The 17,153-nt window shown below is 42.0% G+C and overlaps 1 protein-coding gene across 1 annotated transcript; it reads right to left on the bottom strand.

The window, feature by feature from the left end:
- Window positions 1-246: 246 nt before the first annotated feature.
- On the bottom strand, window positions 247-17,044 carry TMEM43 (transmembrane protein 43). The gene is made up of 12 exons (XM_080385680.1): window positions 16,891-17,044; window positions 15,975-16,124; window positions 13,666-13,800; window positions 12,855-12,949; window positions 10,930-10,979; window positions 7,585-7,654; window positions 5,917-5,987; window positions 5,630-5,751; window positions 4,946-5,020; window positions 4,769-4,870; window positions 3,137-3,254; window positions 247-2,159 (listed from the first exon to the last, which is right to left on the bottom strand). The coding sequence occupies exons 1-12, from the start codon at window positions 16,900-16,902 to the stop codon at window positions 1,957-1,959; spliced, it is 1,203 nt and encodes a 400-aa protein (XP_080241806.1). The 5' UTR covers window positions 16,903-17,044; the 3' UTR covers window positions 247-1,956.
- Between the last annotated feature and the right edge of the window lie 109 nt (window positions 17,045-17,153).

The raw sequence follows: 17,153 nt of genomic DNA, 5'->3' as shown, positions 1-17,153 counted from the left end.
TCCACGGCAGGCTGGAACCAGCCTTTCATCACACGGGTATCTAGAACAGGTAGCAGCTGTGCTGTTAATAGAACTTGCTTCCCAAAATGGGAAAATGTTTGCAGGATAAACACAACCCAGCTGTGCATTTATCCCACCGAAAACAGAAAACTAGTTCATGTGGAAGCTACAAACTAATTGTCCGTGCACCTGGATATGAAATATGCAATACTTAAATGTAATAAAAAAGAAGCCTACAGACCAACCTTTTGAAAATCGTATTTTATTAAATATACAAAAGCTCAGCACTTGTGTAGAAAACTGTATCCTCATCTCTAACGTGGTAATGCTGGTTAGGTTCCTGCCTCACTGGTGAAAGAGCGGTCTGACACCCGCTTTTCTCCCCAGTGAAGTGCAATTCTTAACTGATGGAGCAGAAGTTGGTGTTGGCGAGCAGTGGGCAGACTGCACAGTATCGTTATGTCAGCTGCATGCATGAGACCACTTACGCCTCCTATAACCTTTCACTGATTACTACTGCTTTTACCAGCAGAACCGAGCCATGAGACTGAATTGACAACATTCAAATATCAGAAGAATGAAAATAATAAAGGCTAATAAAGTAGGTACTACTCAAAATACTTACAACTCAGATTTCTATTTCAGTACCCTTTGTAGCAAACGTTTGTTCCTATGAATGTTCATGTTAAGTTCCTTTGGTACAGGGAACACATTTCTCCTGACAGTCATAACTGGATTTCATAAATTAAGACATTATTTTTGTACTGAACTGTGTATACTTGCAGAAGAAAACCCACCGTAGCATAGGGAGGGCACATCTGGAAGCCAGACTCTTACCTAGGTGGAGAGAGACTCAGGAACAGCACAAGACAGTATCTAATCTCAAGTACTGGTTACAGCACAAATACAGAAACCTGAATCATCACAATACTGCAAGAAGGCATTCCTCTATCATGGTAAAAAGCTCAAAATTTAGGCTAACATCTACGAAATCTAATCACACAAAAATGTTTTCATTATTTGATTTCATGGAGTATGTTCATTGTCCTCACTAGATGAAATTCAAGAAAGAAACAGTATACACAGAAAACAAACCCCAAATATTTTAAAGAATATACATTCAATTATAGAAGTTAATTTTTTTTTCAAAACAGCAGGTTGATTTTTAAAGGCTAGTGACCTCTAAGTATCCCCTTAAATAAGTGCAATTTGAAATTAAACTTTTGAAATAGTTATGTGATGGTATAGTCCACATTACCATTTTGGATGCTTAACCAAGAACAACTTCAGAGACTTAAAAAGTTGGAGGAAATCAATGCTTTGACGAATCCGCTGTACCACAGAGCACTGCTAACCTGGCCGCTCAGTATTCCAAAAGTTACTTTGAAAATCCCAAGTCCAAAAGCAAACATCTTGTGTATTGTGTGACAGCTGACTACGTTGTGGTTTTCCTTTGAACACACACACACACTTCCAAACGCATCAGCCAAAGAAGAGTACGTGACTGTACACAGAAGAAAAGGCAGCAGCGGGAGGGTTTGTCAGAGACAGGTACACACACGCATTTCCTAAGGCTATCTGATCGTGGTCCATGTAATGAAGCTGAAACCTTCTCCACCTTGCCCCACCTGTCAGTGAGGACTTGCCAGTTCTCAGATCAGGGGGAATTAGTAAGTGGTAAAAGGTACAGATCTGCTTGTTCACTAACTAGTAATCAATACAGACATTCCAAAATGCTTTTTTCCCCAAGTCAGTGTCATTGGCTTCCTACAAACAGCATCCTATAGTCATATTTTCCGGGGATACCGTGTATCAATGATCACATTCAAGCCCGCTCCCCAACTCTTGGTGCATACTGCTGAACTGTGGGACGCTGTAAGCATGCTGCAGCAACCAGGACAGAAATGCACTGGAAAAGTGTCTAACCAGGATTCAGCACAAAACCCAACCCCCTCCTCACTGCTGCTTCTTTGGTGGAACACGAGATTTTGCAACCACAATTGGAACTACAGAGAGCAACCCGATCAGCAACGCCCAGAGAGGGCGGTAGAAGAGCCAGCCGATGGAGATGGTCAGCAGTGACAGCGAACTGGCTACGCAGAAGGCAAATGCTTTTAATCCAATGTTAACCAGATCTCTCACAACAGGAAACCAGTCCACTGCAGAAACAATTAAACAAGTGATTAAGTAGTTGATAAGATGATAGTTTAAAAGGAAGTCTTATTCACGCCTTGGATTTGCACACTGACTATTGCAATCAAACGACAGACTCAAATTATTTATCAAGAGCACTGGACAAGGCATTTCAACAGAGTATCCTCAAGGCATTTGATAATTAAGCAACTGCTAAATATATAGGGCACTGGTATCCTCATCACTTCAGACAGGAAGTAATCCAAAATTAAGTCTGAAGACTTGTCAAAGGCTTGAGAGGCAGAGTAGACTGATAGCCTTGCAGCTATGGAACAAGCCTAGGGCAACTGATACAATACGCTAGCGCAAAAATTAATTCCTGGCAACAATACATCTTACAGATAACAGTATGTTTATGGATAAATAATAAAAAAAAAACAAACAAGTGTTCGCAGCTACAAAGCTAATGATAGCTTTGATGTCTGAAGTTTATACAAGTTTGAGGCAGTGTCCCGCTTTCTGTAAGTTTTTATTCCAACATTTTCCTACATTAAAAGGATAAAGCAAAACTTTCTTTGCTGTTTGTTCATAGTAGTGTAGAATAACCATACACAAAGACATATTACTGTACAACTGCTCATTAATACCTGCTGGGGGGACCACTTTTGTATGGATATAGAAAGTAGTTGGATTGCAGAATTAAACATGAAAGAACCAGCCCAACATGTGCTTTGGCTTCTGATTTTGGTAAACACTAGGCTGGGATCTTCTGAGACTGGCAACAGATATTTGCATACTGTTTTTTAATGTTCACAAAGCAACGATCTGGTTCTGGGATCCTGTTTACCTGCAATTGCCTACAGTGACTTTCTGATCCAATCTGAGTTCAAACCAGATTCCTCCTAACCTCCAAACTGATTAATTGCTTATGTGAACAAGAGAAGACTCTCTAAGGATTATGATCCTATTTCTAAATAATTTTACCTTTCTGTAAAAAACTTACCTAAAGTGTAAAAGATTCGGGTCATTAGACTGATGCCTACAAACATTGACAGCCAGCCTGCTGCACGGAGAGCCCAGGTCTTCATGGTGTTACTCTCATGCTCTTTCTGAAACACTTCCTGAAAACAAACACCATGACATACAGCCTGTTTCTCAGTTTCTTTCAAGAACCTCTTGATTCCAGTGTATTATAGGCAAATCAGGGCTCACAGCATTTTAGAAGTACAAATTCTCTCATAAAAGATATGTTGCAGCTCATTCTGCACAGCCTTTTATGCGCTGTTTTGCAGCACACTACGATAGATTTCAAAGTGCAGCACAGGGGAAACCAGCATTTTTCTAAATTAAAACAGTTAAGCAAGCACTGTTTGACATTATAACCACAGGCAGAAAGCACACAGGTTTTGCTGCCAATGGATATATTCAACATTACTGTAGAAACATAAGACACTAATAAGCAAATGTAATAAAGGAGGAACAATCTGACTTCACTATGCTTGGAGGAAGAGAGAAAAGGCAACAGTATCCACTGATGGCTGAAGGAAAGGTATATGAAAGAAAGCAAAGAGTATGCAGGGAAGAAGAGATAAAAGCTATGTGTGTATTTCATCAAGCAAAGCAAAACATCTATTTGCAAGAATTCCAAGTAAGATTTTTTCAAAAGTGTGCCCCTCTGGCTCTCTAAAACATACACATGAAGATGGTTCAGACGTAATAAAACACTTAATGGGAAAAGACACGTATGACTGATTGATTACTTGTACATACAAATACTTTATGAATTATTCATTTGTAGTCAGTTAATTTCCAGTGATCTAAAATTCCACCTGATGAAGACTCAGAGCTCACAGCAGAGAGCTGATCCTACTGCTACTGCCTCTGAACTCAAAAAGTCTTTCCAACTGCTTTTGGGAGCTCCTGTAAATTCTTGACATCTTGGATTTTTGCAACAGGGCATGAAACAATCACTAATGGAAATGAACCTACTTAAAGGAGTACATGAATCACCAAATTGCTGGAGCACGCAGGATTTATTGGAGCATAAAGCTCTGCCTGAAGGTTCTTTCTCAGCCAGAATAGCAGTAAACATTTCAGACAAGCCTAAACTTCTGTTACTAGAAGCTGAAGAGGATAGCTCCTACGGTTTGTTTAATTAAAGCCTGATTTTTTCTATTTTTACACACAACCTTTTCAAAAGCACGTGCTTGCATGTGCAAGTGGGAAACTACCAAAGAGCACATAAAAGCAAAATGAGAAGGCACGGAAACAGCCTTTAAAGCAAAGGACATTCATCAGCAATACAAGGGGATTTAAAAAAAATAAATATATAGCTACTTTAGCCATGGTTCCTTTTTAAAATTAAAAAAAAACATCAGGGATAACCATAGCCAAATTATTTACTGCTAGTGGGTGAAGCATGGCATTTTGCTGCAACACAAAGAACATGCAGAAACCTGGAAGGCAAACACAGGCTACAACGCATTGCCCTAGAAAAAGGAGAGAGAAAAGCCAATGTTTACATCAAGTATCTCCTCCAGAGCAGGTATGAAGGAGACTGTGAGCTTACTCCCCTGTTACTTCTGCACAACCATCTCAAATTTTAACCCCTCACTAGTACAGTGTGGTATCTCACCTCCACAGAGAGATCCCCAGGGTACAGAATCTGCAGGATATCTCCAGACTTGGTATGATATGGAACCAGCTGATCACCTCGCTGGCGAGCAATCACAGTCACCTTGGAAGAAAATATATATTGGATACTCAGCTGGGAAAAAGAGTATGCAAAATACAGAAACAGCTGAGGACTCACCTTATCAGCGGAGCCCAAATGGGGGTCATCTCCACTCAGACCTGCATAGAAGAACGAGACACGAAGGTCTCCTACCTATAAACAAGAGAACATTGGAAGTTAAGAAAGATTTCTTTACAAAGAAGAATCACAGGAAGGACAACTCTGCATGGGAACACTCTTTATGTATCAACACTTTCTCTGAACGTTTATGTCAAGCCAGAGGATACCCAGAATGATTTCCAAGATGTACCTTTTTCAGGCCTAGTTGATAACTGAAACATAACAGATCAAATGCTGTTTTGCAATACCTCCTCTGATTTAGCTGCAGAAGCACATTAACACCGATGAGATCCTTTGTTCACCCCTTGCCATTTCTTCTTTTGGCACAGGAGGGCAAGCTGACAACAACCTATTTCACTCTACTCAGTTCAGTATGGCAAGGTAGAGGGAGAACCCACCTCCCAGCGCCATCCTGTGTCTCCATTTAAAAGCATGGCAGACTCAAGAAAACAGGGGACAAAGAAGCAGGATCAGAAGCTTCCTGCAAGAAAGGCACTCATGCTGAAGGACTGTACTAAGTGTGTCATCCCATGTGATGGTCTGTAGTCCCATTTCTACAAATTTAAATAGAAATGGCACATGCCCCTACTTTCTTTTTCACATGATAGTAATTACTGCTTTGGTTTATCTTTCTCATCTTACTTCTGGACGCCTGGGGTTCTCGCTGTGGTAAAAGTAATCCCCTCCTCGGGTAACATCAGCATGTGGATCCTCAAGGTGTGACAAGCTCAACTGCTTGAAGTCATCAATTTTATCCACAATACCTAAGCAGAATAAAGAATCAATACCAAGTTTGGTGTCTAATTTGGATCAGCCAGTTTGCTGGCTGGCTTCCTGATTGTCACTTGACATGACTACCATTGGGGAAAGAACCAAAGTCCACTGCTGATGCAACAGCAGGCACAGAGCCAGTACAAAGCAATCCTTACCCTTGGAAAGAACAAAGCTGCCAACCTGGACGTTAGGAGAAACAGCAGTGAAAGACTCCACAGCCATTGCACTGAGGAACAGAAAGAGTCCCTGATTAGTCCCAGAATTATGATCAAACTCTTGATTTGCAGTATGTAATACAGAGTACTCTTAGGAAGCTGGTCAGTGGTGATACAGAGGTTTTGAGCGACAATGAATTAATCAAGTTCCTAGATGAATCCCTGCAACATTTAACTACACTCATAAATGCACTTTATTTCTAGTCTGCATTTATTTAGTTTCTGCTGTCAACTGCTACATTTTACCTACTAAATTAAGAAACCTAGATCATAAACCTTCTCCATATAATGGTACTTCTACATCATGCCCAAGTTAATCAAATTCCAGACTCAGGAATCCTTTACTTACAGACCTGACTTCATTCTCATAAGTAGTACTACTAGAATCTCCCTGGCAGTAAACAACATATTTTATTTTCACAAATGTCTAAGTCGCATAAAAAGATAAGATGGATGGATGGAAGGAAGAAGACATATAGTACATACTTAAAATAGAATCTCATTACTGCTAGGCATGAATTCTAAATTTCAGCACATCTGCATACACTGTGCTGTCTCACACAAGGATCCACCACAGTTATGCTCAGTTTCCTTGGTTTGTACAAATACACTCAGATGAAATGTTCTTAGCTGCAGCACTTTTTAAATTATGTACTGCGATAGCACTGAATCAAAAATGTTTTTTACTCTCAGTTGGAGATTTGTATTTATTGGGGAAGGCTTGGAGAATTTTCATTGACAAAAAAGTGTGCATGGGGAGGAGACAAAGCAGGTGTATTATTTGTGCATCTTTTTTTTCCCATTGCTTCTCATCTAAACAAGTCTCCTAGTTGGGACTTACAATCAAAAACACACAGATCTTTGCTTTCCCTCCTTAAGTAGTACTTCCAAATAAAAAGCAGTGTATTTGAATAAGCCCACAGAACCAAAATACAGTTCTGAAGATTTTGGGAAGTTCAAACTTTTATTGGTATCCTGGTCTTACTGTCTCTCCAGCTGTATTTTTCACTCACACATAATGTTTTTTTCCCAGATGGCATCCTGCAACCTAAGGAACTAAGCAGGTTCTGTGAGAATGACAGTAAAGCTAAAACTTAGCATTAAAAATGGCACATAGTGTAACTGAAATACTGCAGATGAGAGATACATAAACAAATTATATACGGGTGATTGCCACAAATAAGCCTGTGAGTTCATCCATGCTAGCTTAGAAAAAGCAGCATGCAAGTGGTGTGACAAGCTCATGGGATGTCTGCTATTCTAACCCTGTGCTTGTAATAGAAGAAAGAATTAGTAATGGACTGCACTAACAGACAGCAACAGTCAGGAACCCATTCATGTTCTCCTACTTGGAGACTACATGGTCCAGAAGTAATATAATAATAGCCTGATGTCCAACCATTGCTAATGGATAGTGTAATTCTGGTTCCATCAGGCAGCTTTGAACTGTTCTCTAATTTCTCTATGCTTTAGTTCTCCCAACTACAAAAAGACCAACAGTTTCCATCTACTTCACTCTGTCATGAAGATTAGTCATTTGGCTTTCGTCTTGTCTCTGATCAGATACAGTGATAGAATCTAGGAGGACTGTGTCAGGTGGTAAATTACCTAGGGTTTTTGTGTCCAATTTCTCGATCAAAGTTTCTGCTGTTCACAACTTCCGATTTCCACTCAGTATCTAAAGAAAACGATAAGAAACTTGAGGAAAAGACAGGAAGAATTGCCACTCAGATCTTAGTTACTGAAGACACCTCTCGACCAATTAATCAGTTTGAAGTTACACTTTTAGTAATACTGTTTACATCAAAGTATGTACGTGATAGTCTGTATTGATACCTAAATCCATCCTCCTAGCATATTAACAAGGAATAGCAAGATTTAGGAACAAAAAAGGGATTCCAGGGATAAAATTGTAACTCAGCTTTGCACAGTGGGAGCTTTGCTGTTGGCATCTTCCAGGATCGGGTTTTGATTCCTCAATCCAGTCTTTGGGAATAACCTGGGTTTGTGAGGAAAGGCTGCAACTTCTGCTAGAATTAGCAAGTTTCAGTGCAGTCAAGCAACAGATAGAGATGGTAGCTGTATGTGCCATTGTAAAAAATGCATAATGCTGCCTTTGTCTGGGCTACAGCAGCCTTCCCACATCCCCAGAACAGACTCTACTACGTTCTTTATAAATCCCACAAACCTAGAGTCCCTTTCTTGAGCACCTTCCTTATTAAATACAGCTTGTTCTATTTCCATGAAGCAGTAGAGAGGAAGGAAATGGAGTTTGGTTAAACAGTAGAGGGAGTAGGGAATGAGTAGAGTGGCTTTGTGTGGCAAGGTTTTGGTAGCAGGGGGGCTACAGGGGTGGCTTCTGTGACAAGATGCCAGAAGCTTCCCCTATGCCCGATGGAGCCAATGCCAGCTGGCTCCAAGACAGACCTGCTACTAGCCAAGGCCGAGCTAACTGGCAGCAGTGGTAGTGCCTCTGGGATAATGTATTCAAGAAGGGGAAAATTAAATCCGTGCAACAAATTGCAGCAGAAGACAGGAGTGAGAATGTGTGAGAGTAACAACTCTGCAGACACCAAGGTCAGTGCAGAAGGGCGGGGAGGAGGTGTGCCAGGCACTGGAGCAAAAATTACCCTGTAGCCTGTGGTAAAGCCCATGGTGAGGCAGGCTGTTCCCCTCAGCCCATGGAGGTTCGTGGTGGAGCACATCTCCACCTGCAGCCTGGGGAGGACCCCATGCTGGAGCAGGTGGATGCCTGAAGGAGGCTGTGACCCATGGAAGCCCACACTGAAACAGGGTTGCTGGCAGAAATTGTAACCCCATGGGGGACCCACACTATAGCAGCCTGTTCCTGAAGGACTGCATCCATGGGAGGGGGCCATGCTGGAGCAGCTCATGAAGAACTGCAGTCTGTGGGAAGGACTCACGTTGGAGAAGTTCATGGAGATCTGTTTCCCGTGGGAGGGACTCCATGTTGCAGCAGGGGCAAGAGTGTGAGGAGGAAGGAGCAGCAGAGACAACATGTGATGAACAGACCATATCCCCCATTGCTTGTTGGGAGGGAGGTACTTGGGAGTGAAGCTGAGCCCAGGAAGAAGGGAGGGCTGGGAGGAAGGCGTTTTAAGTTTTGAGTTTAGTTCTCATTATCCTACTCTGATTTGAATGGTAATAAATTAAACTAATTTCCCCAAGCTGATTCAGTGATTGCTGAGTGATCTCCCTATCCTTATCTTGACCCACAAGCTTTTAGTTATATTTTCTGTCCCCTGTCCAGTTGACGAAGGGAGTGATAAGAGTGGTTTTGGTGGGCACCTGGGCATCCAGCCAAGGTCAAACCACTACAAAGTGATATTCTAGTGTATTGGGTACATGGCAAGATTTTGGTGGTGGTGGGGTGCTGCAGGGGTGGTCTCTGTGGGAAGAGGTCAGAGGCTGCCCTGTGTTGGACACAGTTGGCTCTGCAACAGATCCACCACAGGCCGCAGCTGAGCCCATCACTGAAGTTTGGTGCACTTCTGTGAAAACATTTTAAAGAAAGGGCATAAAACACCAAATGGGGAAGGGAGGGAACGAAAACGAGTAAGAAACTACAGAGGGAACACTAAAGTCATAGGAGGAGAAGGAAGTGCTCCACAGCAGAGCAGATACTCACTGCAGCATGGGAAGAGTCCATGCCGGAGCAGGGGAAAAGTGTGAGAAGGAAAAAGTGGCAGAGAGAAACCACTCTGTACTGACTGTAAACCTGCTCCCACTCCCTGCCCCACTAAAGGGACGGAGTGTAACCTGTGGCAATAACAAGGGTGAGAGGATTCTCAAGTTGAGACTGGGAAAAAGTGAGAGCAAATGTGTTCTGCCAACACCTGAACCAGTAATTACTTATTTTAATTGACAACAAATTAAGTTCATTTTCCCTAAGTCGAGTCAGTTTTGCCCACAGTGGTAACTGGTGTGCAATCTCCCTACCTTTATTTCAACCCACAAGCTCTCTCATTCCTGTTCTTCCCAATCGCTTCCCCAGTTCTGCTGAGGGGGAGAGTAAGCAAGTAGCTGCCAGCCAAGGCTAACCCACCACAACTAATAACGCACAGACTTTTACTGGACAGAATCCACCAATATTGAGAGGGCAGCTGTTCTTTTAAATGGCATTTCTTTTTGGTCCCTGCCACCATAAGGTTTTTTCACAGCTCACAACCACTAGCTTTGCTCCTTATGTACCTCCATGATGCAGGATCCCATGCTTCACTGAGCTGGGGTACTGTTATGATCACACCCAGAAACTGCTGCACGCCCATGCTGCATGCCCATGTGCTTTAATCAGAGATAAATGAAGCACAGAGACCAATCTCCAGATACACAATGACTCAGAATATTTTTCTGCCACTGGGTAGATCAGAATAATGCTCTCAGTTCTGCCCCTGCCAAAAAAGCATTTGGCAAAAGCCACAGTGCACATCAGAAGGTGCTGGTGGTTTTCATTAGCTGGTATTAACATCTAAACAGATTCTCATCAGTCTATCCTACAGGCTGGAGCTACACTGTTCTTCCCTGTCTGTTCGCTTCTGCTCATACCTGACATATGCCCTATTTACTCCACTTCTGAAGAGTAATCAGCTTTGGTAACACTCCCACCTCTGCCCATCTCCTGTACTGAGGACCTTACAGGCCCCGTATCTGGAACATCCTATCCCTGGATGCTGCTCTGAACCTCCGGGAGTTCCAAGACAAGACTTAGATTTTCTGTAGTAGGTGTTTGCTAACAGCACACCTCCTTTCACCTCAGTTACCTCAAGAAAGGAGGTCCTGCCATTTGTTTAGGAAACAGAATTTTTGCTTATTTCTTCACTTTCTTTCCCAAGAAGAAAATACAGGGTTTACAACAAAAATCTGAATACACACATACAAAAGTCCAAAGGTACATTCATCAAAAAAAAAAGGTGTTTCTGTTGATCAACTTACTATATGAATACTTTGTCTCTTTCTTAATCTCACCATTCTCTTCATATTCCCTGCAGAGAAAAGGGGTGGAATGAAAACCAGAACAGTACACACACACCCCTGCTCAGGGCAGAATACACTTTACAAACGAAATGCACAGATGGGTCACAAGCAACGCAAACTTACCTTTACAACTCTCTGAACTACCTGTTCTGAGGACATAGTTTCTCTGTATGAGACAACTACACACAAATGCTAAACAGCCACAACCCTTTTATTCCCATGTTGCCAAAAAGGTGTTGACTACATCAATAAGGAATAACCAGTATTAGACAGTGAGACAAGCTGACCTAAATCAGTGTCTTTTACAGATGCTGCACTATAAGTGTGTTAAAACTGAGAAGTTATTTTTCACACCTTCACAATGTCTGACTTTTTTTTTTCTTTTTTACCCCTGTATGACACAAAAGACATTTGAAATGCAAGTTCTGTGGAATCAGACTGACATAATAGCTAATAACTTTTATACTACTCTCTGAATTATTAGTAGTAAATGAAACATTTTCCCTCTTGTGCTTGCAACTACCAGCAGAGTAGTTAACATCTAATTTGTTTTGTAAATCCCCTTGAAAAGGTACATACAATATTGCCTATATAAACTAATTTGACTGTCTCTCAAGCAACTAAAATTTGCAGTTTACTTTCACAGCTACAGTGTTGGCTTTTGATTATTAAGGATAAGGGGTAGCAGAGTCTTCTAAAAATCAAGAAATCATGTCTTGGTTTAATTAAGTACTTCCATTTGCACATGTATTAAGTACCAAAGAAATTAAGAGATTTCCCTTATAGTCACATGCCAAAAAGTCTCATGTGCCCACAAGTCTGCAAAAAGAATCTGATTTCTAGATTCAATTGGATACAACCAGGTTTTTTAATCGATTTGAAATATTATAGTGTTTGCTAGATTGTAGGTATCAAATCCATTGACCCAAACCTGCCCGTTTATCAGAGTTGATACTGGAATTCATAATTCAAATTGTTGGATTCACTTTTGAAAAAAAAATTAAGACCCCTTCAGGAGATTTAAATAAAAACAACCAACCAAAAAAACACCAACAAGTAAATCATTGCCATTATGGAAGAAAGCCAAGGGAAAATAGGATGAAGTTTCTGGATTCAGCAAAAATCTTTTTATATTTCCTTTTTGAGGACAGAGGGAAAAAATTGGCTTGAGGGTGCATGCTCAAGTTTTAGAGAATAGCAGCAAGAAAGGCTTAGCAGATGCAGGGAAAAAGAGAATTATACAGTTTTACTTGAAAAAACTCAGGACTAAGTAGTCTGGGGCAATGGTTTTGATTCTGGTAATCAACTAGCAGGCAGGGAGTATAATAGGGATAGAGTTACAGAAACCCTGATGAACAGAAAGTACATCAATAAATAAAAGAAGCTTTAGGAACACTAGAAAGCATAGAAATTGGCTGAGTCTTTGGGGAAAACGTGAGTGTTTTCTCTTTTTTTTTCTCTTTCAGAAATTGGTAAAGACCTTTGAATTCTGTTGACAACATATGACAGAAAATAGATTAATGGGGTCTGAGGTGGCCCAGCATTAGACAATACTAATGAAAAAAACCCACAGCTGCAGCATGGAGGCTAAGAAACCCCATATGAAGTTATACAAAATCAGGAAGTGGAAACATTTGATAAAAGGCCTTGGATGTTACCCAAATTTTATCCGATGCAAGTTGTGCAGCATTGACCATCTACAAAACCTGACATCTCCAAGGAAATGAAAAGTGATTCTCTAAAAAAAGTCAAGAACTCTAGAATTCTCCAGCCATAAAAAGTTGGGTTTTTTTCCTTTGGGTGTGGAGAGAAAAAAATATTGTGATAGGATTCTGTTAATAAAACAGCTTTATCAACAACTTTTGAAGATCACTTTCACTTACGTGGACTCTTCATATTCTACCCACTGGTACATTTCCACATTACGCTTAAGTTTGACAGCCTGGATGGAGAGCCCATAGCTGGGATCAAACAAAGGCTATGTGAAAATTGAAGAAAATAAAAGTCAGTATAAATGCTGTACCTCTCAAACTCAAATATTGTTCTTTTATTATCAAACACATTTACATACCTCACTGTATGTAGTTAGTACTATGTTACACACAGTTGAATACAGTATGTCATGAAAGACAAAAAGGAGCATCTCTTTATATCACTGATAAATCTGACCTAAAGAATCATCATCAAAAATTATTGCCACAGTGAAGAATAAAAACAGAAATGCTGGCTAATGGCATGCAGGCTTAAGAGTTTAAACCAGGGGGATATATTATTTTGCTGAAAGCTACCCTGCTGTGTTACCTTCTGCAATGCAGGCTGACCACGGAAAACATCATCATTACTGAAAAGTCAGAACTTGCAGAGCCTCTGTACTGCAAGAGCCTGAAGACTTTACAGCACCATGAATATACAACAGGTTCCCTATCAAAGGGGAATTGAAATTATCCACCAAAGGCAATGGGAGGGTAAACACAGCTAGAGGTAGCATGTTTCTTGGGAGCAGGGAGTACAAGGCCATACAATATTTCTCAGCTTCCAGGCCAAGAACCAAAGCTTGGGTGGTAGCCAGCAATATTTATTGAGAAGGAAAGAAGCTACATGTCTTTTCCTGGATATCATACATAATTTTAATTGGCAAAGACTTTTCCTTCCCTCCAAGTTTGAAATATTCCTATCTGCCAAGATTTTATTTACCTTAGACGTACTCAGAGCACCAACTAAGTGCACCAGTCTCCCTTCATTCTGCTGAGACACACTGTGGATGCTATCAAGGGGGATCACAAGAGAAAGTCCCTCATCAAGAGATTTGGCTGTCCTTAACGCTCGTCCCTGCAACCAAGAAAAGCAAAAATCAAGTCGTGGAGAAACAACAGCACAGCAGTATTTTGGGAAAAAGGTTTGCAGACAAGTTGTCCTCCTGTCAGCTGGGACAGAGTTAATTTTTCTTCTCAGTAGCTGGTACAGTGCTGTGTTTTGGATTTAGTATGAGAATAATGGTGATACCACACGGTTCTTTTCAGTTGTTGTTAAGTAATGTTTATACTAAGTCAGGGACTTTTGAGTTTCTTAGGGCCTGCCAGTGAGAAGGCTGGAGAGGCACAAGAAATCAGAGGGGACACAACTAGGACAGCTGACCTGAACTAGCCAAAGGGACATTCCATACCATAGAATGTCATGCTCAGTATATGTATTCAGTCTGGCTGAGCCCCACAGCAGCCCTCAGAGTGCTGTGCTCATATTGGTAGCTAGAAAGGTGGTGATAACACACCAGTGTTTTCACTCCTGCTGAGCAGTGCTCCGCAGCATCAAGGCTGTCTCTCCAACCTCCTCCCTGCCCAGTTGGCTGGGAGTGAGCAAGACCTTGGGAGGGGACACAGCCAGGACAACTGACCCTTAAGTGACCAATGGGATATTCCAGACCATATGACATATGCTTAGATATAAAAGCTAAGAGAAAGGAGGAAGGGAGGGCATTTGTTATTTACGATGTTTGTCTTCTGGAGCAACCACTATGTGTACTGAAGCCCTGCTTCCTGGGAAGTGCTGATGGGAAGTAGAGAATAACACCTTTTGTTTTCCTTTGCATTATCTTGACCCACAAGTTGGTTTGTTTTCCATCTTATTTTCTCCCTCTTTGTTCTGCTGAGGAGGCGTGATAGAGTGGCTTGGTGGGCACCTAGCATCAAGCCAAGGTCAGCCCCCCACGATACATAAACTGGGGAGAACTGGCCAGGGCCTGCTGATCGCTGCCTGGGGACTGGCTGGGCATTGGCCAGCAGGTGAAGAGCAATTATATTGTGCATCACTTGTCTTTTTCCCTTTGCTTTGGATTTAATTCCTCTCCCTTCTCTCTCATTATATTATTATTTTAATTATTATTTTTATTTTATTTCAATTATTATATTGTTCTTATCTCAACCCTCAGGTTCTACCATTTTCCCAATTCTCCTTCCCACCCACCTGCAGGAGAGGAGTGAGCAAGTGGATGCTTGGTACTTAGTTGCCGGCTGGGGTTAAACCATAACACAGGTGATCTGAAGACCACAAGGAAAAATTGTATGTTCAGCCTCAAGGCATATTCTCAAAACACACTTGCACTTCTCTGCTCACTCTCTGTCTAACACAGTCTGGGGCATTGCTTCTTAAGCCATGCAGCAGGACCATTAACACTGACTGAGCTCCTCAAACATACATAGATTATTCCTACAAAGGTCCAAAGTTACTGCTCTTCACTTCTTATCTGGTTCATTGCTTATGAATAACTGCAAAAATTATGCCAGTTATGGTCCTTTTTCCACAGCCCCATATAACTACTTGGCAGAAGTTTTCCTTACCTTACCATCATGTTATGGTGTGCTTTCCCTGCAAAGTCACCAAAACTGGGAGTAGTTCTTTTTCCTCTTGTAGAAGTATAAAAGGAATTCTTACATGAAAATTCACAGAATTCTGCTCCCTTACTCCAGAACTGCCAAAAGCATGTATGTTTGCAATGGTAGGGTGTCAGGATTCCCTGCTTACTTTAATTATTTTTTTTAAATCTAAAATCAAGATATAAAGTAACACTGCAAATAAGTAACACCCTCAATTTTGCAACCTGGAGTATGAATTCATTTAATGCAATTATAACAACACTAGAAATGAGGACCTTATGTTGTCCCAAGCAAAGAGAGAAGACTGGCCCATATAATCCTTTTTCAATAATACTACAGCCTGTTTCTGCATGAACTTACACGTTTTGGATCTTACCTCTCATCATGCACTATAACTGTCTCTACAACACTCAGGGGGTATGGAAATACTGTCTGCGGCCCTGTGGTTTCACTCTTCTGTTATACCCCAAGCATAAGCACTAGGCTGTCCAGACATGACGTCCTCTTCTCATGGATGAAGTAATAAAGCTTTAACAGGACCATTTTAGTAAGGCTATAAATGCAAAAGTAGTTGAATGTCACCTCAGCTGTGACACTTTAAAGCTGTACAAACACTGACAGCATTTTACTTACTTCATTGGTAAAAAGAAGGTAGAAAGACAGAAGAAATGTCACAAGTCCCATCAACATGCCTCCAGAAGTCTCGCTGAGCCTCTCCAGGAATCCTGGTTTGGACTCACTTGTGATTTTAACATGTTCTTTTCTGCTGCCTGTGTCAGAGAACTGTTGGGGATAAACCAAAAATGCAATACTGGTGTGAAAGGGGAAGGCGTTCTGTTTCAAAATAAGTCTTTTAGCTTTGTTAATACTGCTGCTCTACAGGGTAACACTTTCTGCCTTGGACCAAAACTTTCCCACACTTATTAAGTGCCTTATCACACTTTTGATACCAGAAATACAGTTAATAAATAAAACTTAATCCTGATGGAAAAAAAGTATTCCTATTATAGTGGTTCAACACATCCCTTCAAGCTTTCTTCACACTGTCTCTAGGTTCCCTATTTGGTGTCCACACCCTACATTCAGGCCATGACAAACTGAGTAATACTCCCGAATTCCAGACCAGCTAAAACATAGCTATAAATAGCAAGTTACATTTTACCGCACCAGTGGAAAAGTGCCTGCATGCTTTAAAATAACTACATCTTGAGCAACAAAAAGAAATAGCTTAAATTAAAGCTGTTACTGTTGTCCTAGCCACTGCCACATTAAAGCACAAAAGCCCAGGGGTTTATCTCCATATACGCTGGCTGTGGGGGACAACCAGGGTGCAACAAGATCAGCACGTGCAGCCAACACAGGAGGTGAGGCTTCTCTTTGGCTCATCTGGTGATGCCAGGAGGGATATGACAGCGGCCCCTCCACTGCACAGGGCCCCTCGCCAAAGGCAGGCCACCTCGGGGGAGCGGCCAGAGCGGGAGCGGACCGACCCGGAGGACCACCACACGCAGCGCGGAACAACGACAGGACGGGTCCGAGCAGCACTTACATTCCTCGACATCCTGATCGCCGGGTGCCACCCCAAAAAAGCCGTAAGAGTCGGGCACGGAGAGCCGCGCACCGAGAGCCGCCCGCAGCCGCGCCCTCCTCCTCAGGGCTCAGCCGGCCCTCCCGCCCCTCCAGTGCATGCCGGGACGCGTAGTTCCCGCCTAAGCCGCGCGGGGCAGGCCGGGAAGTGTAGGCAGTGCCGCGGCCGCGCTGAGGGAGCGGCCTGCTGTCTGCTCCGCGCCGCGGGCGGCAGGAGGTGCGTCA

This window comes from Falco punctatus (assembly GCF_963210335.1).
Source record: "Falco punctatus genome assembly, chromosome: 4".
Taxonomy (NCBI): domain Eukaryota; kingdom Metazoa; phylum Chordata; class Aves; order Falconiformes; family Falconidae; genus Falco; species Falco punctatus.
The sequence above is the reverse complement of the archived record's forward strand: the minus strand, read 5'-3'. Positions and strand labels throughout refer to the sequence as shown.